This window comes from Oryx dammah, unplaced genomic scaffold, assembly GCF_014754425.2.
Source record: "Oryx dammah isolate SB20612 unplaced genomic scaffold, SCBI_Odam_1.1 HiC_scaffold_11050, whole genome shotgun sequence".
Taxonomy (NCBI): domain Eukaryota; kingdom Metazoa; phylum Chordata; class Mammalia; order Artiodactyla; family Bovidae; genus Oryx; species Oryx dammah.
Window position 1 is genome coordinate 10,144,187 of NW_024080444.1, and position 26,013 is coordinate 10,170,199.

At 39.3% G+C, this 26,013-nt stretch overlaps 1 protein-coding gene across 3 annotated transcripts in view; it reads right to left on the minus strand.

Moving 5' to 3' along the window:
- The window catches only part of LOC120860208 (lysine-specific demethylase 4C), a 404,469-nt gene that overhangs the window by 314,333 nt on the left and 64,123 nt on the right, over positions 1 to 26,013 (minus strand). For all 3 annotated transcript variants that reach the window (XM_040235989.1, XM_040235987.1, XM_040235988.1), the window contains exon 5: positions 20,132 to 20,325. In XM_040235989.1, coding sequence (XP_040091923.1) covers positions 20,132 to 20,325 — 194 coding nt within the window. The remainder of the gene's footprint in view (positions 1 to 20,131; positions 20,326 to 26,013) is intronic.

The window sequence follows — 26,013 nt, forward strand, 5'->3', positions numbered from 1 at the left end:
TTAAACACAAATAACAGCTTTAGGTTTGTAATTGTTTAGCTTGTATCCTAAGGATGTCTATTTCTAAATAATTTCATGCAAAAAAAAAGTCAACCCCAAACTCCACATAGATGAACTAAGCAGATATTAGAGAACCAAACATAGAGTTGTATCTCTTGAACACTAATCAGAGGAAAAATAAATTTAAATCATCTATTTCAATGCCCCAGATCACCATTCCAACCACATTTTACACATTAGGGAACAAAGGCCCCAAGCCACCAAACAACTTGGACAAGGTGGCACCTGGCCACAACATGGAGATTAGAACCTCCCTTGTAACACTCACAACACCATAGCAATCCAGGGCTATCTCGGGTTTTATGTTTTTTGTTTCAAGGTTGATTAGTTTGGCCTTCATTTTTAAGCAGAGTTCTTTTTTAAAAATCTTTAAAAAAAAAATTTTTTTTTAAACTTAAAAATTTACTGACAAGCCGGACAGAAAATAAAACTATTACAGCAATGTTTGTATCTCCACCAAACCTTTCTAAGAATATTGTACTTTTTAAATACAAGTTCACCAACCATAAAAAAGGTTGCTTTTATTTACTTCACAATTATGTGACTTTTAAAGTCTTGATATATAGAAAAAGAATCGTTGGTAATTCCCTGGCACTCCAACGGTTGGGATTCAGCACTCTCACTGCCAGAGTACAAGAAGGATCCCTGTTTGAAAAAAATGAATTGTTCATCCTTGGAGAACAGAAATTCTTCAAGTATTACTCATTTCTAGTTTGGTGTTTTAAAAAGTTAAATACTTGAATTTGTTTACTGTGAACTTACTAACAAATTTTAAAATAATAATCTTAAGTTAAATGATCATTTCATGTTTTAAATAAAAATATGTTATTCTTCAGACCTACATTTGCTGTTTACTAGCTCAAGATATATTAAGTACAAGTTAGGTTTTTACTAAAATAACTTTTCTCATTTTACTTAACACCACACTTGGTTGCATTTAATGCCACTGATAACATATGCAAAACTTAATTGGATCCGATGTAACTAGGCAATTCTCTAAAAGAAAATTCAACCATATATCCTGTCGCTTAAGGCACTGTTAATAAAAGTATTCCAACTGAACTGGAAGATAAAAATTTTAGCATAACTAAATGATAATCACTCAACATATTTATACAGTAGTCACTTCTTAACAATGTTTAATCCCTGGTTTACACTATCAAATATACCCAGAAAAGGGGACACACACACCACAGACAAGCAAAACATACATGCTAAGACATGCACATGTATACACACATAGGCATGCACTCATGTAAGGGTTGGACATGGAGATATTTATATTTATATATCCAGATTCACTCTTCTTAAAAAATGATATCAAAGTTACAGTTCATTAGTCTGAAATTCAACCATCTGCTCCCAGAAAATGTTAAGTATAAGTAAATATAAATGTATATATAAGCATAAATATAAGGATAAAAAATACCCTTGACATAGTCTTTCAACTGATCCTCACAACTCTGACAAAAATCACATGGACAACACATAGCCATCACATCTCTAAAAAGGGTTCTAGTAAAAATTCTCTGGAGGTTAATCGCCAGAAAGATTTTTGCCATATACTATACATGTATCAAAAATTCTTTAAATTAGACACACACTGAGTGTGTCTCCTCAATGCAGCTTGGGTCACTAAGGTGTAATTGACCATTACAGGTGGAACCTCACTTTGTGATGTACCCTTCCAAACCTACCCTCTGTGATGTGCCCAAGTCATCTCTGCAAACTACAGATATGACCACGACAAAGCCCTGGGTCTTCCATGGCTGACTTACCTGAAGGACAGAAGCTGAGCACTTTGCAGGGCGCACAGACCTGCTGCAGTCCTAACACCTCTTCAGCTGCATCTACTGATCAATGTCCTAATCAAATCCTGGCCTTTGGCTTTACCAAAGAAGCCACTTCTAGTGCCTTTGTTACTTCATACCTCCACTACTTTCCATCCCCTATTTCTGGGCTTTGTATACCCTTACTATCCCTGTCCAGCCAACAAAACCACCACTTATTTTTCTCACCCAGCTTGAGTCACCCCCAGGGAGAGACCCACACTCCTCCTTTCACTCTATCAACCACACAGCAGATAGCCTTCCATCATGGAACTCAGAATTTAATGTTTTTTTACTTTTCTGTCTCCCTTTCTCCCTTCAAACTCACTAGGGGCAAGGACCAGTATCTCTTCTGGAACAGAGCACCAGAAAAGCAGATGCTCAGAAAGTGTTTGCTGACTTTTGTGGGCTCTCAAATGATGAATCATGTTCCTGATGAAACATGTGGAAGAAAGGATGGAAGGTGTGGAAGGATGGAAGATGTGCAAGGAGAGGAAGAATACAGGAAGAAGAAAAAAATCATCAAAGTGAGAAACTAGAAGAACAGGTACGAAACTATATAAGCCAATACCTCATTTCCTAAATACAGGGTCAGCCTGGCACACTCAGGACAACTCTACCAGTTTCAATTTCCCAATTCATTCAAGTGTCTAATTCAATCAAATCTTTCTCCCAGGACTCTGTACTTTCAGTGTGGACTCCCCATTTTGCCTTCCCTTCTCTTCGTCCCCTATGGATCACACCCAGGGCTCTAGTGCATAGAAAATCCATGGACTGTGAAGGACAAAGTTGCTCACAGTAGGTAGGCAAGACTGGGGGACCTAATTTCCACTTAAATGGCATGGAAATGGCTGGGTCTGCCCTCAATAGACCATTACCATCACTAAACTATCTCCTTGGGCAGCTACAGACCTCATATCACTATCTTAGCATAAAAACCTTTCTTCCTTACTGCTTGGCTTTCAAGATCCCCAACCCCCAAACACAATTTAGCCACAGCCACAAATATCAGCAGTCCACTCCCAACAGTCTGGACTATGAATTATTCCCTCCCTCACAGGGGTTTTGACCTCACTTCTCACCACAAACGGCCCCTCCTTTCTGCTTCAAAACCCAACCACCCAATCCCTGCCCAGATTCCACCTCCTCAATGAAGCTTTCTTTGACCACTGGAAACCTGAGCAATCCTACTTCTTTGATACCTTCCAGAGACCTTCCATTATACTTCTTACATAGTGTTTATCATCTACTGCTTTCTGCAGCTAGCTGCTGTGTGGTGTGAATAAATCACTTTTGTGTGGATAGGCACCATGTTCTCTGACAGAACACCTACCACCACACAGAAATTTTCAAATAAATTATCCCTTTTAACCTACCTAGTACAGTGAGAGTGCCTGCTTCACAACTGGGTACTCTGTGACACCACTGCTCAGTCAGGCAACTAATTCTTAATTCTTTGAAGATGTAAGTGTGTTTTATACTTCTCTGTATCCTTTGAAAACCACCATATAAGATGTCTACCAATGCATACCCACACATGCACATTGGTTTGCTGAAATTACTAACTGTCCATTTAACCTTTAGGACAGTGTATTTGTTTCACACATAGTGAGTATGACAAACACTTCTGCTAATATTAAGAAACCATGAATCACTAATAAACTAGTGACATACTAATTAGATATTTTGTTTAAAATTAGCATCTTTTATGAATTGGAAGGAGGAGAGATCTAATCTGAAGGCCAAGGAAAACAGAAGAATCCTTCTAAGCACATTTTTGGATGGTTTACTTGGTGGCTGTAATTTACACACATTATCTTTAACTGAATAGTATCAGGCTGACATTTCAAACTGTCAGCAGGTGAAACTGTTTTTCAATTGGTACTAGATCTATTTCTTTGATTTAGGCTTTCTTTATGAACTGGTCTCTGTATTGCCCATTTCAAGATATGTTCACACCATTAGTCTATCAGAAATGTTGACCAGCACTACTCAGAGGGTAACTCTATTTCTCTGATAATCCCCGATGTCCCCCTAATTTCTTTCAGGAAACCATCAAGGGCAGTTTCACCAAGCCAAAGGCCACCAAGAGGAGCTCCATTTCCAGGTCCAGGCCACACTCAGGCAGGTCAGTCCTGAAACAGCACAGACCTCAGCTCCCTTCCCCTGATGGAGGCTATGTGTGAAGTCACCCTGCCCTCCTCTGCATATATTTCCTCTTGTTCCTGCTGTTTCACTGTCATCTCACATGAAGATTCAGGCTCAAGTCCCCAAAGATTAGTTTTCTGACAGACAACTCTAAATTGCCCTTCCTTCTTTTATGAGCATAAGCAAGTTATACTTTCAATAGTTACTAAAGTGTTGAAAGCTGAGTGAAAAGAAAAACTGACCAATAAAATTATATCGCTCATCACAGCTACCATTATCAAGCACTTATAATATGCCAAACCTCATGCTAAGATCCTCTGATCAAAGTTCTCTTACTAACACCTCCATTCTAACTGATGATGAAACTAAGGCTTAGAGGGATTAATTTTGTTAAGCAAGATTGATGATAGACTGGTACCCAAGCCCAGATCTGGGTCTAGAGCCCAGGATGTGCTCTCCAACCCCATATCCAATCCTGTTTCCTGATCAGTCACACCAAGATGCCAAGAGGAAGGAAGTGACAGGGGCTACCTAGTCCATCCCTCCCAAGGAAAACCCACACCATTTTCAATGATCACTGCAATTACTGCAGAGTGAGCCAACTTTTGGAAGTAAATGGTTTTCTGCCTGCTAACAGGCCAAAATCCAATATTCACACAGAATACTTCTCCCAGCTACCCTTCTTAGATTAACCACTTTTAAAATTCGCAATTGAAAAAAATCACTACCTTTGAAACTAAAGTAATAGTATATACCAGGCAAATGATAATGACATTTTAAATAAAGTGCAATTACAAAAAACAAAGCCATCAAATCACTACTCAAAACTTTTCTTTGGTTCTTGTTACAAAAAGCTTCATGAATCAAAAAGTGCCTAAATTATATTTCACAAAACTCAATATTTCTGAAGTAATTTATAATATACTTTTTAATTAAGGCCTATTCCTAATTGTGTCAAAAAGAAGGTTGAACTATAGATTTTTATATGTGTGATTATGTTACATTTTCACATTACTGATGATGTTAACAAGATTCACCATTTATTGAAGTTTCAGCATTAATATTTTTTATTATGAAATCTCGTTAGCTACCTGTGGAAAACAGAACACTGCTTACTTTTCAGTTCTTAAATGAAAACAGACGAATGTGAGAAACAGAAAGTGTGACTACAAGGGATGCTTTGGTGGTAACCAACCCCCACCCCCACTGCTGGACGAGGCCCTCAGCACCTTCAGCAAAGGGATACTCCTTGTCCCCACGTGACACTCACCCAGGGTCTAGTTCCCTTCCTCATGACCATGCTCCCTGGAGAGGGAGGGAATGGTAGCCCATATGCAATGAATGCTCCAAGCCTGAGTATTGAGCCCTGACCCTCTTGCCTCCATTTGGGACCCTGAGGCCCTGTCAGGGCCAGAGCTGCCACTGGAATCGGCCCAGGGTTTGAAGGCAGTCAACTTTCCCTTCTGCCCCGTCCTGCCTTCCTCCCTCCCCACAGCGGCTGCTTTCAGAGCACTGTCCTAGACACCGCCAGCACACACATATGAGTCTCAAAATTGGTTTCCTGAGCAACACAAGCTACAACAAACAATTACAATGCATGTGTTTGTAAGGAGGTGTCACTTAAGCATTCGACCTGCAAATGCAAGCTGGGCATCTCTAACTATGACCTGGAGGATGAGGTGTTTGACCTGAGGCCCTAAGGGACAAGATAAAAAGCCCCTGAGAAAAGGAATTCAGCCAGAGCTTGGCCTCACCCTATGCCATCTGTGGCCCATTTCCTGACAGAACAATTAGATAGAAAAAATAATATCTAGCAGCCACATGTGTAGGCCGTCATAAGTGAGACAACTGCATCGAGAAAAAGGTATTATAAAGTATTAGTTGATATCAACTATAGACAATATTAAAGAAATCTTTATGTTTTAATACTGATCTCTTCAAAGTACTCAACAAACAATACATTCACTAGTGAAGTGGTTTTTGAGTACGAGGTGGCGGATTTCCCATTTTCTGTGGCATCCCACAGGACATCAGGGTTTCCCAAGGGGACCTGAAGGAAGGAGCTGCTGAGAGAGTTTCATGACACACATTTCAGGCAGGTCATCTCTGCCTTTGTTTTCAAATTTTATATAATTTGACCTTCTGAAGAAATTTTCATTTGTGGAAAGTTTGAGAACCTCCATGCTAGGCCAGTGTTTTCCGAAGTGAGGACCCATCACAGGAAAATTCTTTCTGGTTTACGCATGAATACTCAGAGTAAGAATTTGATTCACGTAAGACTTGGAATCCAATAAAATTTTGCTAAGAACAAGTGTTATGCTACTGCTAGAAAATCAATGGAGTGTGGGGGTACTAAAAGCTATGCTTATAAACTGTAAGTTTCCTAAAGACCATTCTTTCTTATTCACCATGGTATTACTAGCAACAGGACCAGTACCTGACAGGTGGGTGACTCCATAAATATTTAATGAACAAACAGGAAACAAACCAACAAACAAAACCAAAAATCACAAAACACAGATGTAGTGTATTGCAGAATCAAGCATTAATATAACAGAAACAAAATGCTACTTCAAGAAGAATAAAAAAAATAGTAACTTCAAAAATTGGTAATAAAAAACATGCCCATAAGAAATTACTTGTTCCTATCAAAAATTTACCAAAACCAGTGTTTTCCCAAGGGAAAACAATCTTACCATATAGAGAAATCTTCAGAGGATGGTATACTTTTGAAGTGATCATTTATTCAAAGGATAATTATTTCATCCATAAGAAAAAGTATCACTAGCTTAAAGAGTTCCACTACAACTGGCTTACAGAGTTTTAACACAATTAACTCCAACAAAGTACTGAAGCATTTTCAAGGAGATTTCTTGTGATTGAAGTTTAATCTTCAAGGGAAAATTACCTACACAGCTACTTTACAGTTGGAAACCTCTTTGAAAATTGAGAGGCTTTCAAAAGTGCACATTACCCAAAGCAACCAAGCTACCCAATGACAACTCAAGTAATATTCAAAACAAACAAACCAAAAAAAGTACACAGCCGTAAATTTAAAAAAAAGAAGTATTCACTTACATGCGGATTTTTTTTCTTTTGTTTAAAAGACACTAATTCACAGAAAAGGAGATCAGACTTGTGGTTACCAGAGGCAGAAGGCGAGGAGAGGCAGAATTGGAGGAAAATGCTCCAAAGATACAAACTTCCAGTTATAAGATAAATAAGTACATGGGATGCAATGAACAACATGACAACTGTAACAACAATGCTGTATGATATACAGGAAAGTTAAGAGAGTTAATCCTAAGAGTTCTTATTAGAGTGTAAGAAGAATTTTTTTCTTTTTTCTTTTTATTGTATCTATATGCAAAAGTGAGTATTAGCTGAACCTACTGTGGCAATCACTATGGACAAAGCTAATGGAGGTGATGGAATTCCAGTTGAGCTGTTTCAAATCCTAAAAGATGATGCTGTGAAGGTGCTGCACTCAATATGCTGGCAAATTTGGAAAACTCAGCAGTGGCTACGGGACTGGAAAAGGTCAGTTTTCATTCCAATCCCAAAGAAAGGCAAAGCCAAAGAATGCTCAAACTACCGCACAACTGCACTCCTCTCACACGCTAGTAAAGTAATGCTCAAAATTTTCCAAGCCAGGCTTCAACAATACATGAACCATGAACTTCCAGATGTTCAAGGTGGATTTAGAAAAGGCAGAGGAACCAGAGATCAAACTGCCAACATCTGCTGGATCATCGAAAAAGCAAGAGAGTTCCAAAAAAACATCCATTTCTGCTTTATTGACTATGTCAACACCTTTGACTGTGTGGATCACAACAAATTGTGGAAAATCCTTAAAGAGATGGGAATACCAGACCACCTGACTTTCCTCCTGAGAAATCTGTATGCAGGTCAGGAAGCAACAGTTAGAACTGGACATGGAACAACAGACTGGTTCCAAATCGGGAAAGGAGTACATCAAGGCTGTATATTGTCATCCTGCTTATTTAACTTATATGCAGAGTACATCATGTGAAATGCCAGACTGGATGAAGCACAACCTAGAATCAAGATTTCTGGGAGCGATATCAATAACCTCAGATATGCAGATGACACCCCCCTTATGGCAGAAAGTGAAGAACTAAAGAGCCTCTTGATGAAAGTGAAAGTGGAGTGAAAAAGTTGGCTTAAAACTCAACATTCAGAAAACTAAGATTATGGCATCTGGTCCCATCACTTCATGGGAAATAGATGGGGAAACAGTGGAAACAGTGACAGACTTTATTTTGGGGGGCTCCAAAATCACAGCAGATGGTGACGGCAGCCATGAAATTAGAAGATACTTGCTCCTGTGAATAAAAGTTATGACCAACCTAGACAGCATATTAAAAAGCAGAGACATTACTTTGCCAATAAAGGTCCGTCTAGTCAAGGCTATGGTTTTTCCAGTAGTCATGTATGGATGTGAGAGGTGGACTATAAAGAAAGCTGAGCGCTGAAGAATTGATGCTTTTGAACTGTGGTGTTGCAGAAGACTCTTGAGAGTCCCTTGGACTACAAAAAGATCCAACCAGTCCATCCTAAAGGAGATCAGTCCTGAATATTTACTGGAAGGACTGTTGTTAAAGCTGAAACTCCAATACTCTGGCCACCTGATATGAAGAACTGACTCACTGGAAAAGACCCTGATGCTGGGAAAGATTGAAGACGGAAGGAGAAGGGGACAACAAAGGATGAGATGGTTGGATGGCATCACCAACTCAACAGACAGTAAGTCTGAGTAAACTCCAGGAGGTGGTGATAGACAGGGAGGCCTGGCATGCTGCAGTCCATGGGGTCACAAAAAGTTAGACACGACTGAACGACTGAATTGACCTGAACTGTGGCAATCACTTCACAATATATGTAAATCAAACCACTGCACTGAATGATTTAAACCTACAGAGTGATGTATGTCAATTATGTCTCAGTAAAATTAGGAAAAGAGGGATAGCAAATGGCCACATGTTTCTACCAACATGTGACATTCCCTAGATTATATTAATCTTCTTCACTCAAGTGGGCTGAGAGGTAACTTAGAGGAGCAAAGATGATGACAGCAACTCATCTAACTCAAGCCCTTGTTGATGTATAACGCCTTCTCAAAGAACATTCACTTTTTTTTAACCACACTTCAAGGAAGATTGTTATATGGGCCTATTTTGTCTCTGGTCAGATCATTTCAAACATCACATGACTAGATGCATTATACACTCAGAAATATACATTATAAAATAACATTCTGGAAGCGTCATGCATGAAGCCTCATATTAGTCACTTGGAGGAAGGAAAGAAGGTTGGATTTGTAACAACTGGTTGTATTAAATTTGGTGTGTACAGTCTGTGGATTTCTCTCTGGTAAGCTATCAAATCTGTTACTATCATTGAAAATCAAAATGTAGTAAAATGTGTAAAAGTTTCTAACAGTTTTTTGTTAATGTCTAAAAATTTCCTATGTATCAGGTTGACTGTATTCAAGACATCACACAGGATACATGACTGCATTATTTTATAAGTTAATTTTATAATATTTACCCATAAGAAACCAAAAAGAATATTATAAAAAGATCAATAAAGCCTGAAAGCAGCATGGTGCTATACAGGTATGACATACAAGGGAGCAGATCCCCCAAAAAACCTGCTTCAGCAATTAAACACGTCTATGAGCCTGTGGATGAAAGTGAAGGAGGAGAGTGAAAAAGTTGGGTTAAAGCTCAACACTCAGAAAACAAAGATCATGGCATCCGGTCCCATCACTTCATGGGAAATAGATGGGGAAACAGTGGAAACAGTGTCAGACTTTATTTTGGAGGGCTCCAAAATCACTGCAGCTGGTGACTGCAGCCATGAAATTAAAAGACACTTACTCCTTGGAAGAAAAGTTATGATCAATCTAGACAGCATGTTCAAAAGCAGAGACATTACTTTGCCAACTAAGGTCCATCTAGTCAAGGCTATGGTTTTTCCTGTGGTCATGTATGGATGTGAGAGTTGGACTGTAAAGAAAGCTGAGCACCGAAGAATTGATGCTTTTGAACTGTGGTGTTGGAGAAGACTCTTGAGAGTCCCTTGGACTGCAAGGACATCCAACCAGTCCATTCTGAAGGAGCTCAGCCCTGGGATTTCTTTGGAGGGAATGATGCTGAAGCTGATAACTCCAGTACTTTGGCCAAGTCATGCAAAGAGTTGACTCACTGGAAAAGACTCTGATGCTGGGAGGGATTGAGGGCAGGAGGAGAAGGGGACGACAGAGGATGAGATGGCTAGATGGCATCACTGACTCGATGGACGTGAGTCTGAGTGAACTCCAGGAGTTGGTGATGGACAGGGAGGCCTGGTGTGCTGCGATTCATGGGGTCGCAAAGAATCAGACACGACTGAGTGACTGGACTGAACTGAACTGATGAGCCTGTGGTGATGAGCCTTACCAAGGTGCTGTGGGGCTGCTCTCAAGAAGCCAAAAGTCTCCTTGAGGAGACAAAATCAAAAGACACAAATCAATGAAAAAAAAAAAAAGTTCTAAAAGAACAGGACATACCAACGTGGTAAAACTGACTGTTAAGATATTTAATATATAAATCATAAGAAAAGAGGGCAATGTTGGTTCAAGTCGTCAGAAAAAGAAACTTATAAACTATATATTCTTTAGTTTTCAGTTCAGTGTATAAAGAGGACTGTGTCAACTGCCTCTGCTTCAAGTAAAAGTCAGTGATCAATTGCTAGAAATGCTTTTACAATAAGTTAAACAAGCATACATTTTAATAACTTTAATATCCTAAATATATATATATTATTTCATCTTAAGGAAATACTCCAAAGGACATCTTTTCAAATCTCACAGAAAATAAGAGCTCCATCAGTCCTGGGTATTCTTTGGAAGGAATGATGCTAAAGCTGAAACTCCAGTACTTTGGCCACCTCATGCGAAGAGTTGAAAAGACTCTCATGCTGGAAGGGATTGGGGGCAGGAGGAGAAGGGGATGACAAAGGATGAGATGGCTGGATGGCATCACCGACTCGATGGACGTGAGTCTGAGTGAACTCTGGGAGTTGGTGATGGCCAGGAAGGCCTGGTGTGCTGCAATTCATGGAGTTGCAAAGAGTCAGACACGACTGGACTGAACTGAACTGAAGTTAACTGAACCAGTTTTCCTAAGATTTTTAAGCAAATATCTTAACTTATTTGGGACTTTTCTTTGTCTGTTAACTATAGGAGACTGGGTTTTACTCCCATTGCGCAGCAAAATTCAGGTAATAGCGTCCACCCTCTCCTCCAAATACAAACATGGAATTCTGATGGGGGCTGCCATTCTTCATGTCTCTGCCCTCACCACCACAAAGGCAGGCCTGTGACCAAGCCAGGACAATCACAATACTTTCCGACCCTTGGCCTGAGCCTCATTGATTACACAAGAGACTGGAAGAGAATCCATGCCAGGAAAATTCGCGGCCCTCCCCTTCAGGCAGCTTTCATGCCTGATGACACAGGGAGGAATACAGAAGCCAGGGAGAAAATTGAAGGCAACACACAAGGAGAAGTGAGGCCCAGGATCCAACACAGCCTGGCAACTTCTAAGGGTTCCAGCTGTTTCTGTCCATTCGTGAATGCATGAGTCAACTAAATTCTCCTTTTTGGCTAACCTAACTTTTAGTTTGTATTTCTAGTAGCCAAGACAATTTCAACAAAACCTTTTCAATCCAAAGAAATTCAATGCAGACATTATTATATTTTTATGTAAAAAGGAATCCAAATAACATGAAGAAATTTATGAAGTATAAAAACTAACTGACCAGGAGTACTAGAAAGAGTAAAGAGGACTGTGTTATAGCCTTCAGGAGTTAGGCTGGTCCTCATCCTGGCAGTTCTTATCCGATAGGCTTTATTTTTCAATTTATTTTTCATTGTAGGATAATTGCTTTACACTGTTGTATTGGTTTCTGCCATACATCAAGATCAATCAGTCATAGGTATACATATGTTCCCCCACTCTTGAACCCCCCTCCCACCTCCCGCCCCATCCCATCCCTGCAGGTTGTCACACTGCACCAAGTTGAGCTCCCTGCCTCATATAGCAAATTCCCACTGGCTATCTATGTAACATATCGTAATGTGTATTTTTCCATGCTACTCTCTCCATTCGTTCTACCCTCTCTTTCCCACTCCCACCCCATGTCTACAAATCTGTTTTCTATGTCTGCATCTCTACTGCTGCCCTACAAACAGGTTCATCAGTACCATTTTTCTAGATTCCATGTATATACGTTAACATATGGTATTTGTTTATCTCTTCCTGACTTACTTCACTCTGTAAAACAGACTCTAGGTTCATCCACTTCACTGGAAAGGTCTGATAGATAAAGCACTCTTAGCTCTCAACAGGGACAAACTAGCTTTTTCCAAAGCTTCATTTGAGGGAACTGAATGTGAACAGACATTTAAATAAAAAATTATTACTCATTCCCTGAGGAAGACAAAATCCTCAAGGTAAAACACATTCTTTCTAAAATGTGGGATTTTCTGATTTCAAGCAGATTTCCAAAAGCTATCTAGAGAACAAATCTGGCAAATAAAGCTGGGCCAGTGGCTTCTCCCACTGTCACCTACAATGGTCCTCCCAACTGAATAACTGCTATCAATTATCACATGATTGGAATCCAGCCACATTTTACCCTTCTGAAAATCTCTCTTATGCCATAGTTTTGTCCCAAAATGTAAGAGGCTGGTTTCTCTTTTGGTTCTGCAGAAAATCCCATTAAAAGAAAGCTGGTGCTACTAAAAAAAAAAAAAAAAAAAAAGCACTCTTTCTTCTTGCCTATTCCTTCATCTTCACTGTTCCTTTTTCACTTTAAATCAACAGGAAGATTTTATTAAATCAAGTTAAAATCCCAGCTGCAAGACTCACTAGTCCCCCAGATAAAGAAGTTAAGGCTCTGAAAGTCAGTTTGAGAGTCCTTAGTTTAAAAATGGGGCAAAAAAACACCTACCTGAAACACCTGTTGTCTGGCTTACCTGAGATGATTTCTTAAACTGATTAGCACAATTCCTGGCACACAAAAGAGGCACACATGAAATGAACTGCAGTCACCAAAGATAGAGAACATACTTCATCATCCTAGTCAAGCTCTACACCTTAAAAAGTAAGCTTACAAGCAATGAACACATTCGGTGTCACAGAAGTAACAGTTATTTGCCAGCCTACTTGCAGAAGTGCAATTAAAAAAAAAAAAAGCTGCCTTCCTATATGCTCAAGTCAAAGAAAATTTTTTATTACACAAATATTAAGTAACATATATTTTCTACAAAGTGGTTTCTAAACAGTTTGAAGAGGATGAAGAGAAATACAGAGGAATAAAGATAAGTAAGTTAGGTAACATTTGTGAACCACTATATCCAGTAGAGTAATTAGCAAGGCTAGCATCACTAATGGAGAAGGCAATGGCACCCACTCCAGTGCTCTTGCCTGGAGAATCCCATAGACGGAGGCGCCTGGTAGGCCACAGTCCATGGGGTCGCTAAGAGTCGGACACGACTGAGCGACTTCCCTTTGACTTTTCCCTTTCATGTACTGGAGAAGGAAATGGCAACCCACTCCAGTGTTCTTGTCTGGAGAATCCCAGGGACGGGGTAACCTGGTGGGCTGCTGTCTATGGGGTCGCACAGGGTCGGACACGACTGAAGCGACTTAGCAGCAGCAGCAGCAGCATCACTAATCCTTGTTTTCCATGAACTACACGGTAAATAAATTTTTGCATTAACCTTCTGATTTTTCCCTAAGAGTTAGGATTTGATTCAACAGTCTCTTTTCATTTAAATGGTTTACTGGAGATCTTGTAGGTGGTGATGGTGGTGGCTTTAAGTGAAAAAGTAGTTACAAGGAAATAAGAATCCTGAAGGAATTTACAAGCTCCTGCTATGCTTATCAGGGGTATCAAAGGTACTTAATACAAGTTTAGAGTTCCTGTATGAGAACCCACAGTCATCAGTCAGTGAGTGACAAGACACTGCATCTCATCACTTCAGGAAAACGTGTTGAGATTTACCTTCAAAATCACAAGCACCAGACCTCCCTGACACTCTCCTCAGAGAACTCGATGTTAAGCAGGGGTCTTTGGGACTCACTGTCTGGACTGCAGAGATGTATGTGTGTACACCAGTGTGGCTATGTTTTTCTCCAAGTCAGGCTGAGGTCTAACTAAAATATCATCCATTTGACCAATAAAAATATTTGCTTCCTGTTATCTCTGACTCTCTACAAATACAGATAGCAGCTGAGTACAAAATTAATACCATATCTGGGGGGTATAGTTCCAATTTTTTAAACCTTTTAACATATATTATCTAAAAATATATAACATAGATATGCCTAAATGATCAGAATAACTTATGCAGTTAATTTTATTAATGCTTCAATTTATAAATATTTATAAAGCTCCCACATGCCACAACTGAAGATCTCTTATGCTGCAACGAAGATCAAAGATCCCATGTAACATAACTAAGAACTAGGGCAATCAAATAAATAAATAAAATTTTAAAATAAAATAAGAAAAAGGAGGCATAGGGTTATGCAATAATTTCCCTTGGTGATAGTCTCAGTAAAAAGCAATGCCAGAACTCAAAAACACAAGACTCTGGGGCAAAAATCTGTGCACTTAAAATATTACACAGCACTAAACAAATTGATGTAAAGAAAAAGCAAGGAATTAAGATATATCACACTGAATAATCTGACACTTTCTTATTGCTACATTTAACAAAACTGCACAGTTTACTGAGTAAAATTTAGCCAAGTCCAAAATGCTTCAGCCCATCCTTAATTTTTCAAAAAACTTCCAGGAGAAACTTCTCTCCTGACTTGAGATCTTTTCATAGTTTAAGACAAGTCCCCTTAAACTTTACCTCTCTCATTCTCAACAGAGTAAATCTGAAACTATCTTACTTGCTGTATTTGGACACAGTTTCTCAAAGACAGAGATTCAAGTCACCATCTAAATTCTGTATCTCACAGGAATTAACACTGTCATACATGATGCTTGGGAAAGAAACTTTTATTTTACTGATCCTTCACATCATGCCAAGTTCAGGCTCTAAGTAATTACTATGACCAAAAAATTACTTATTTTTATAAAGTTATTAAGACAACAGTAACTACTAATATTTGAATAGTTCCTTCCAGTAGTCATGTATGGATGTGAGAGTTGGACTGTGAAGAAGGCTGAGCGCCGAAGAATTGATGCTTCTTAACTGTGGTGTTGGAGAAGACTCTTGAGAGTCCCTTGGACTGCAAGGAGATCCAACCAGTCCATTCTGAAGGAGATCAGCCCTGGGATTTCTTTGGAAGGAATGATGCTAAAGCTGAAACTCCAGTACTTTGGCCACCTCATGCAAAGAGTTGACTCATTGGAAAAGACTCTGATGCTGGGAGGGATTGGGGGCAGGAGAAGGGGACGACCGAGGATGAGATGGCTGGATGGCATCACGGACTCGATGGACGCAAGTCTGAGTGAACTCAGGGAGTTGGTGATGGACAGGGAGGCCGGGCGTGCTGCGATTCATGGGGTCGCAAAGAGTAGGACATGACTGAGCAACTGAACTGAACTGAACTGATACAAAGTATTTCCCAGGACCCTCGAAGCAATACTATTAAGATAGAGAATAAATCACGCCTCTGTTTGGCAGTTAGAGAAATTCATGATGAATGGAGTACAGTGATTTGCCCTAAGTCATTCAGCTGGCAAGTGACAGATTGGGATTTTTAAAACAGGTCTTCTGGCTCCAAAGTCAATATTAATTCCAAGAAAATAAATACGCTACCACTGACTGCCATAGCAGTTTTCTAGCTGCCTACTTTAAGCGTTCTCTTTTTCCTTAAACCTTCATTCTAGAAATGTTCAAATAAATAATTAGCTCCTCTAAAGTCTCTTCAGTACATACCCGTGTTCATGAACACTTACTCGGCAAAAGCTGCTACATGTTGTACCCAGTAAACCATGTCTCATGGCTTCTACCTGGAGCCAGGCCTATCAGCAGCTACTCAGAAATCTCTGGAAGCTTGGTGTTCTTAATAATTACACTGGAGTCAAGAATCTTTATAAAACATTTTACATATTATCCTGTCTACTCTTGAACAGACTGATCCAAAACAATTTAATACTCTCTTGATTCAAAATGAGAATTACTTAACAGAGCATCAAACCTCTAGCCAGATCCTGTGTTAAGTGCTGACAATTTCAAAGGGAAAAACACAGCCCCCAAACTTCAAAGCAGGCATAGGAAAGGGGCAGCAGAAATGGTCACACAATCACTTGAAAGGTGCAAAGACGGAAGCCTAAGGTGGGGCAACACATGGTCCAGAAAGCCTTGAGGCAAAATTTAAGGAACACAAGGGCAAAGAAGAGTAGCAAGCACAGTCATGGAAGTAAGGAGAGAATTTTACAGTCTTTGTAATACCTGTAACCAGAACTTGGTGCCTAAGGAGAAAACTGAAGAAGAGAAGGTCACTGAAATTGAACGCCAGGCAATAAAACCAGACAGGAGGAAGACACACTGCCAGGAGCAGAGATGTCAAGCATGAATAGGGCACCCCTGGAGGAGAGTAAAGGCAACTCAACAAGGGGAGGACACCAGAAAAGGAAACCAGCAAGCGCACATGCCTGCACGCGCCCGTGCACACACACACACCCCCCCAACTTCATGTCACCTCCGCATCCTCTCGTTTTGTACGTTGGGTAAAGTACCTGTGTTCCTCTTATCACAAATGACAGAATTAGAGCACTGGAGTGCATCCTGATTAACCTTGTCATTTTCTAGGTGAGGAAACTGGCCCACAGAAGTAAGCTCTTTGCCCAAAGCCACACATCAGTAGCAGAGTGAGAACCACAGCCCTGTCTGCTCTGCTTGAGTCTGAGTCTGCCACACAACTGCCCACCTCCCAATATTTACATGAATTTGTATGCTTCTGCCACCTTGCAAAGCTTACTTCAAATATATTATGATGGTTACTGAGGTGAATGTTAATAATAAGAAAAGTGAAAGTGTTAGCGGCTCAATTGTGTTCGACTCTTTGTGACCCCGTGGACTGTAACCCGCCAGGCTCTTTTGTCCAAAAAGTTCTCCAGGCAAGGATACTGGAGTGGGCTGCCATTTCCTTCTCCAGGGGATTTTCCCAACCCAGGGACTGAACCTGGGACTCCTGCATTGCAGGCAGACTCTTTACCATCTGAGCCACCAGGGAAACTTTATGATAATAAAGTTTACCTCAAAATTATTTATGCTGAGCTAATATAATCATTCATAAGCATACTGGGGACTATCCTTAGAGTCATTTATATCGCTCTTTTCCTACAGTAGCTATCTTAGAAAATGGAATGTAGATTAACTGTCATAATTCACTGCTATGTTTTATTATTTTACCATTATAAATAATGGCCAAGGTTAAAGGTAATAGTGATAGTATAAATCTATTCTTAATGCATATAATGGAGTCTATATGCTTAAAAACAAATAGAATAAGTTAATACAGAAAATACATTTTCTGTATTTAGAAAGAAAGAGATACTCTGAGAGAAAGAAATGCTTTGGAATCCAGTGTACTTATCCTCACTCATGAACAGCGTGGCCCTCTTCCAAAGACAAGACTCTAGAATCAGTCATATCCCCAACAGAATATTCTACTCTAAGAAATCTTTGTTGTTGTTTAATCACCGTTGTGTCCGACTCTTTGCTACTCATGCACTATAACCCACCGACTCCTCTATCCATGAAATTTCCCAGGCAAGAATACTGAAGTGGGTCACCATTTCCTTCTCCAGGGGATCTTCCTAACCCAGGGAGCAAACCTGCATCTCCTGCATTGCAGGCAGATTCTTTATCATCTGAGCCACCAAAGATGCCCAAGCAATCTTTAGGAGATAAGTCTTGGCCCAAGAGAGAAGGGGAAAAAAATCACTTTTCTTAATAAGAAAGCAGAGACTTCATTTCAACTCCTCCAATACTAAAATGTCCCAGGCATCGTCATGATTGTCATGAATTTCTCCAAATCTACGGAAAAGTTTTGCTAACTTTTACTAACTTTTCAGGGTTTTTTTTTTGTTTTTTTTTTGCCATACCATGAGGCTTGCAAGATCTTAGTTCCCTAACCAGGGACAGTCTGTGCCCCCTGTAGTGGAAGCACAGAGTCCTAACCACTGGACCACCAGGGAAACCCCTAACCAGATTTCTTAAAGGAAGTATATAATTGCCTTATATACAACATGCTGAATTTACCAATTTTGCCTATTTTACTCACAACAAAAGTGAGTAACAGAAAGACCACGGGAATAACTATGCAGCTAAGAAACTGCCCAGGAGCCTACACATTGTTTAAAATATTTCTCTGAGTCTCTCAAAGTTGATTCCCAAAAGTACTGAAGGATGACACTCCAAAAGACTACCGTGGTGCTGAAGAAAGACGACTCACAGGCCTAGAGCGTGTGCTCACAAGCTGGTCCCCAACAAACACTTGTGTAAGAAATCATCTTTCCATCCCATTCTGTCAAAAGTCTAGTTCCTAGACCATCTATTAAAAATGTTCACATTTTATATATTCCATTAAGAGAGTAGAATGCTAAAAATTTCCAAACAAAATGTGTAAGTACTATTAAAAATGATTTAAAAAACTTCTCACTAAATTTTTCTCAGATCATAAAACTCCATCGCAAATCAGAAAACGCCTGGATTTTTTTCTGGGTCCTAAGAGCTTTGCCCTTCCACCAAAAGCTTTCCTGCTGATTAAATGTCATTTTTGATCATTATGAACTTTTGCTGTATTTGAATTTGCTGGAGAAAGCTTACAACTTCACACTTCACCAAATGATGAAACCTCAAGGGCAAGTAATAGCAAGATGTGGACAGAAATTATACATTGCACTCAAAACCTGATCAGCAGGAGAACTTGAAAAGAGTCCATTACCTTTAAATTGGAGGCAAGAAAGCTACTGGGCTGACACAAGCACCTGAAGAGCATCCTATCATGTTCGCAACCAGCAGAAAGAGCATATTCAGTATTTCCTGGCTTGCCAAGTTGATACCTCGTATGCTTCTGTCTGTGAATTACTCTCCACATATGTGTATTATAAAAAAAAAAAAATAGAACTGATATTTAAGCTCTCCTAAGACTGTGCTCAGTCACTCAGGCGTGTCTGACTCTTGTGACCCTACGAAACATAGCCCTCCAGGCTCCTCTGTCCACGCGATTTCCCAAGCAAGAATACAGGAGTGGGTTGCCATTTCCTTCTCCAGGGGATCTTCCTAACCCAGGGATTGAGCCCGTGTCTCCTGCATTGGCAGGTGGAATCTTTACCACTGAGCCACCTGGAAAGCCCTTCCTAAGACTAAAACTGACAAAAATAAGTTCAAACATGAAACTGGCTGACCACAAAGAACTCCAGGGTGACTGACAGAATAACAATCACAAATTTGTGCTGGGTACCATATGATGCATTATACAGAACAATAAATCTTAAAATCATTGCTCAGAAAGATGACACAGGTAATTGCAAATCAAGAACACACATTCATATTCTTATTCTTCTCCCCATATCCACCACCAAAAAGGTGGTAACAGGTCTCCTGATTCATGCCTCCTATCCCTCTACTCACCACATACTAAATAGAATCTGTCATTTATTCAGAGATTAGACCAGAAAATCACTAGGTACATCTAGGAAGTGAATTTTCACTCCTAACTTAGGTTCCCCATACCTTCCAGCAAATGCTCAGAGAAGTTCAAGATGCCAAATTCTTTGAGACTAAAATACATATCAATCCATGACCCACAAAATGGTATGTAGGCCAAATTTGGATATACAAATCACCATTAGCTTTATGGTTTTGAGCAAAACCCTAGGCAGAGTGGAAGACTCTGCAATAATTAATTGTTATGGTCAGGAACTTTCTTACAGCTCATATAAATCTGAATCTGCCAGAAAAGGGGGAAAAAAAAAAACCATCTTCAAAGGGTTCCTATTGCCCAGATCTCACAATTCCAAAGCAAATGAATATTAAACATGCAACTTGCCAAGACTTGGGCTCTCCAAAGTGGAGATAATTAATGCTGTAGAGGTCCATATCCTCGGTGTGCCATGCAAATGTGGTTTTCCACATGCCAAAATATAGATAAGGGGTGTTTACACCCTCAATAGAAATACCACACTCTTCCTCAACCACATCCAAGACCGTGTTTAGGCGAGCTATGTTCCATTCATCCACACCCTAAAAACAGGGAAGAGAGAGAAGGGGGAAAAAAGACAAACATTAATAAACTCATAAAGATAACATTTACTGATCAAACCATCATCTGCCAAAATTATTACACTGTATATTTTAACTCGCTTAGAAATTTAAAAAAGAAAGCAATAAGTATCCAAGGCACATACACACACACATATATATATTTATACAGATCCATGATTAATTATCCAAGATTAATACTAGCAAAATGTGGTTCTATATAAATATTAGTATAAAATTATGCCAAATGACAGAGAATTAAGGACCTACTCCCATCAGCTGTTAGTGAAAAAAAACATCATTGATTCAAAGCATATGATCTGCAGCATGCTTTCCATCCTTGGAACACTATTTAGTTTGGGGGGTTTTCTGGTTTTTAGCTTGTTTATTTGCACATTACTTAAGTCATTAAACATCAGCCATCATCTCAAGACACCATTAACAAAATGTATCTTCTGTCATCCCTCTTTCAGCCCCATTCAATTTTGGCATGTGATACATCATTTCCTGAAAACCCAACTCTAATTTTGGAAAAATCCTTAGCGTTATTCTAAGTCACAGATCATTGTGCTTCTACTGCTTCTTCAACTAAATATCAACCTCTTATGCTGATGGGGAATTTTAAACAAAGAATAACAGCTAAAAATATTTATCCAAACTTTGGTAAAATTGTTGGAATAATATAGTTTTATAACAATAACACAACATGGCTGGTAACGGAGACAGAAAAAGTTGAGTCACTGGGATAAAAGTTAAAATGACAGGAAAAGATTCTAGTTTTATCAAAACTTACCAATCACTTATTAATGCAGTCTAATTCACAACTGTTTACAATTTTTACAAACTATTTTTCTCATAAACTTTTCTCATAATAAAACACTAAATATCAGTGATTGGACCCACAGTTTTTGCAATCACGATGAAACGGCAGTGTCTTTAAATCCATTTCAACTTCCTCATGGGACATTAAATTTATTTTTGTATACCAAAAAGGCCCTCCCCAGTAATTATGCCAAGGCCTCACAGATAACCATGCCTAGTATTTTCATTATTGTTCTGTTTTCATTATAGTCTTTAGATGACAATATAATCAACGTACTGATCTTACTCACTTGAGCTTTTGGGTCAGGAAAATTTTTGATGGGGCAGTTAATGAAGTTGTGCCTCAGGTAATATAACTGAAAAGTATCGGGGGAAATCACTTAATTCCGAAACTCCCCAAGACAGCCATTCTATAACTTAAAACCCACAGCAGGAAGCTTGCTATTTGGAAACTGTTCAAAGTTAAGTATCCTTCTAGAAAAGATCCTAGGTCCCAACTTATGAGACCTCATAAAAGTTCAAATTATGTAAAATATTTTATCTCACTCTATTTATAGTGATGCAATCTCTTAACCCTAGTCCAATCAGACTTCAGTCCAATCACTCTAATAATAGAGTCCTCCTATTTAAAAGTCATTATTGAGGCAATGAATCTGAAGTAACAAATGAGCACCATATTATAGGAATCATTTTTAAATTGAATGAGCTTGCAAATTTAGGAACGAACTATTCTTCTGAAATTCCTACATCTGAAGAAGTCTCATCTTTGTTTCTGACTGATATTACCTTTCAGGAATAACTTAGGCTGAATCCCTTGACATGACTAGACCTGCGGGTCTAAAGGGGTGAGGGAAGAGGAGAAAGAGTGACGGCAGATGACCCAGAGTATGGCTCCAGCTCTGCCGCTGCCGAGGGCAGAAATCACTGCGATTTCCAGAGCTCCCAGTCTTCCTTTGGGAAAGCCTGAGGTACCCACCCAGAACTGCTCAGAGGACTAAATAGGATAAAGGACATAAAAACCTTTAGAAAATAAAACTTATATTTTAGAACTGACAGAATAAATGTTTCCACTATTCTCCAGTAAATCTTACTGGAAACAAAACAAAAGCCAAACACGTGATAAAGTGATAGGGAAAAAAAGGTCCTATGAGATTCCCTACTAAAATTCTTTCCATTAATGGGCAAATATTAATAATATGTTGGCATCAATTTCTTCTGGGCAAGCGGCAAGGGCCAAGGCTGCCATGATGTAAAAACTTAATTTCTTTTGCAAAAATAAAAAGTCACATAATTTCAATAAAAGAGGTTATTAAAATATTAAGAATAACAGGTATAACAAGGGGCTGAGAATAAATCCTAGTGTTTCCAAATTCCTTCTCCAATGTCTGCTCTCTATTACTGACTGAACTCGCTAGCTGCCTAGAAGGACAGGTTCTACTCAAACTCTAAAGAGCACCAGGTCTCCTTCAGAGATTCAGACAAGGAGGACACCTCATTTGTCACTTGGGAGAAGTGTGACACCACAGTCTATCTCATTATACTGCACATACTCGTACACTGATGCTAAGTCGCTTTAGTCGTGTCCGACTCTGTGCAACCCCAGAGACGGCAGCCTACATCAACTCAAAATAATCCTGTAACATAAGCAATGTCATACCCAAATGAACAAATGGAAAACCTAGTACTCCTAGAGCAAGTTGGTGGCAAAGATAAGCCTGAATCTTTCTGACTCTAGGCCTTCACTTATAAACTCTATGCTTTCAGTTCTGATCATATGAAAATACAATATACCATCCTCTTCTCTTAGCACTAAAAATCAACAAAGATCCAAGGAGCTAAAATTTATGAGAGGCAAATATATAAAACTGCTACATTCTTCCCACCCAGGCATACAGTCACTCTACACAAACACCAGCAAAGCTTCTAATAAAAGTTGCTTCACTTCAGGGTTGGGGACAGAACTGATTTAGTGTAAAAGTAGTCTCCAGAAAGACACCAGCTACAAACAAGCCCCACAATGACAGGATGGAAATCTGCCAAACCATTCAAAGCTTAAAGCCATCAAGTCTCTTCAGAAAGTCTATACACCAATGCATGTTCACAGAAAAATGCCTCTTCCCAGACTCCATCCCCTCGAATAAGGCTCTTCCATACAATGTGCATGGAGAAGGCAATGGCACTCTACTCCAGTACTCTTGCCTGGAAAATTCCATGGACAGAGGAGCCTGGTAGGCTGCAGTCCATGGGGTCACGAAGAGTCGGACACCACTGAGCAACTTCACTTTCACTTTTCACTTTCATGCACTGGAAAAGGAAATGGCAACCCACTCCAGTGTTCTTGCCTGGAGAATCCCAGGAACGGGGGAGCCCAGTGGGCTGCCGTCTATGGGGTCACACAGAGTCAGACACGACTGAAGCGACTTAGCAAGAGCAGCATACAATGTCCAACAGGTGTTTGAGCAGTATTTGCAACTCACCTGATCTCCACTGAGCAAATGTTTCCCCCCTGGTTCCCATTTCCCTTCACCCCAATAACCCAGTGCATTCTAGGCATGCCCTGCTGTGTGTGTCTATTTACCCTGTCTCTGCCTGGTTTACTGAAATAATTCACCATTGGACCATAATTTGTGCACATATGTGTAAATGGGAAGTTTATCAAGGATCCTTCTTTTCAATCTCAGTATCATTAATCTAGCAAGAATCAGACAGTAATCTGAAAGAACTCCTAAATTTTCATTACCATAGCCACTCAAGATCTGTTTGAGGATCAGGTTTTTGGACTTCACAGAGGAAGTAAGTATCCCAAAACCAGCATTAGCATGAACGATGCCTCTATAAACCTACATAGAGAGACCACGCTAAGTGTGAATTCACACCCTTGAGCTCTGGGCCTGGGTCACTGAACACAGGGCACATCCAGGCCAAGGAGGTCCTTCTTTTTGGGACTATGAGCATCTAGAATGCTCTACAATGACTGTGCTAGGTCACTAGGAAATTGAAGCAACACAGGGAAGCAATATGCTACCTTAGAAACCAAACCAGTAAGGATCCCTCCCATCTAATACAGAGAAATACTGCAAAAATCACAGCAAACTAGTTCTCCCTAAAATATTTCTAATGAACATTACTCCTACAAGAGGCTATGGTCAAAAAATGTTGGTCTCTTTTTCTCCTCCTCTTATAAAGTCACAGTGCCAGCAGGTACTCTGAAGTTTCTAAGAGGTCATGCTATAAGGAAGCCTGTTTAACTCTGCTTTAACTCTACATTTCCCCAATGTTACTTGATCACAAGACCTTGTTTACATAAGACATTAATATCTTTCTTCAACAATGTCCACATCCAACCCACATGTTTCTCCTCCCCATCCCCCCTGCCATCATCCTCAGCACCTACAATGTTATCCCCAGGCAGCTCTTTCCAAACAATGCTTTGAGCCTTCATCTCTCTCCTGAGTTTCACTGCCACATGCCCAGCTCTAAGCTGGACCCAAAGTGACCCCCCAAAAATTTCTGAAATATATAAATTTATGAAAAAATTTTCATTTAAAAAGCTAATCATTAAAATAAGAAAAGAGCCACCTCCCAGGTGTTATAACTCTGAGAAAATACTAAAAGAAATTATTAAAGTTTCTCACTAAAATTTTCAGATACTTTTACTTACTACTTTTTACAAGATTACGCTTGTCCTCATTTGGCTCTCACCATCCCTTTCTATGACCCTTACTGTAGCCCAGCTAACAACTACTAGAGTAACATGATCCAAACAGACCACCTTCCAAATTTCAACTTACTTTAAAGATAGGCTAATGTAAATTACTGCCACCAATTCATAAGGCTGTAATAAGCCCTTGAAGTTTCAAAGGTAATACACATGAGGAAAGACAAATAAAACTTGGTTGCTTTAAAGACTTCAAAACTCAATCCATTTCACACAGTAATGTGGGAAAATTGAATCTTTCAATAGCTAAAATGAGAGCCTTGGTCACATTTAAAATAGAGGGTTTCCTTAGGATCTTTACACAAAAGAACAAAATTAGACTCATGTGAAATTCATTTTGCTTTAAAGTTAATTACAATGTGTGACACGATAGCTCTTTTTGCTGCTTCCTTTCCATGAAAATATCTCACATTCTCCAAACTTTTTACTTTAAAACAGAACTCTTTTCCTTTTTGCATTTTTATACACCAAAATACCTACAAAATTTTACAGCAGTGCTTTCTTTTCTTTCTGAGAGTCTAGTCAATAACCAATGTAGAACAAGTTTTGAAGAAACAAAAAATTTCTGCAACAAAAAGTACTACACAGTAATAAAAAAAAGATTCTCACTTTAAAAATGTAACTATGAGTATGACAAGAAGGAATATGGAGAAGGGAAGTGCTCAATCAAATAAAAGATTATAGAGAGCTTAGGCCCCCTGCCTTGAGTCTGGACAACTGAGACCTTGAAGTTATTTAAATCTCTGGTTCCAGGCAAAAACAACTCCAATCCTTCTGGGAGAAAAGCATCCTCCATTTTGACTTGCAGATTTTCCACAAATTAGGATCAAGCCAAAGCATAAAACTGAAGATCACCACAAATACAGGGAGGTAAGACCTCATGGGAGAAAGCTAACAAAAACAACTGGCCCTTCCACAACCCAAGGACCGCTGGTATCAGAATTTTCAGAGGCTAAAGAACTTGAAATGCTTAAAGAAATTTAAAAATGGAATCACAAAGACACGGTACACTTCTACAAATGAAATATATCATTTCACTAGTATATCACTGATACATCATTTCATTTATATATCATTATTAAACTAAAAACTGACTGAAGGGATTAAACAAGAGAAGTACTTATCTAGAA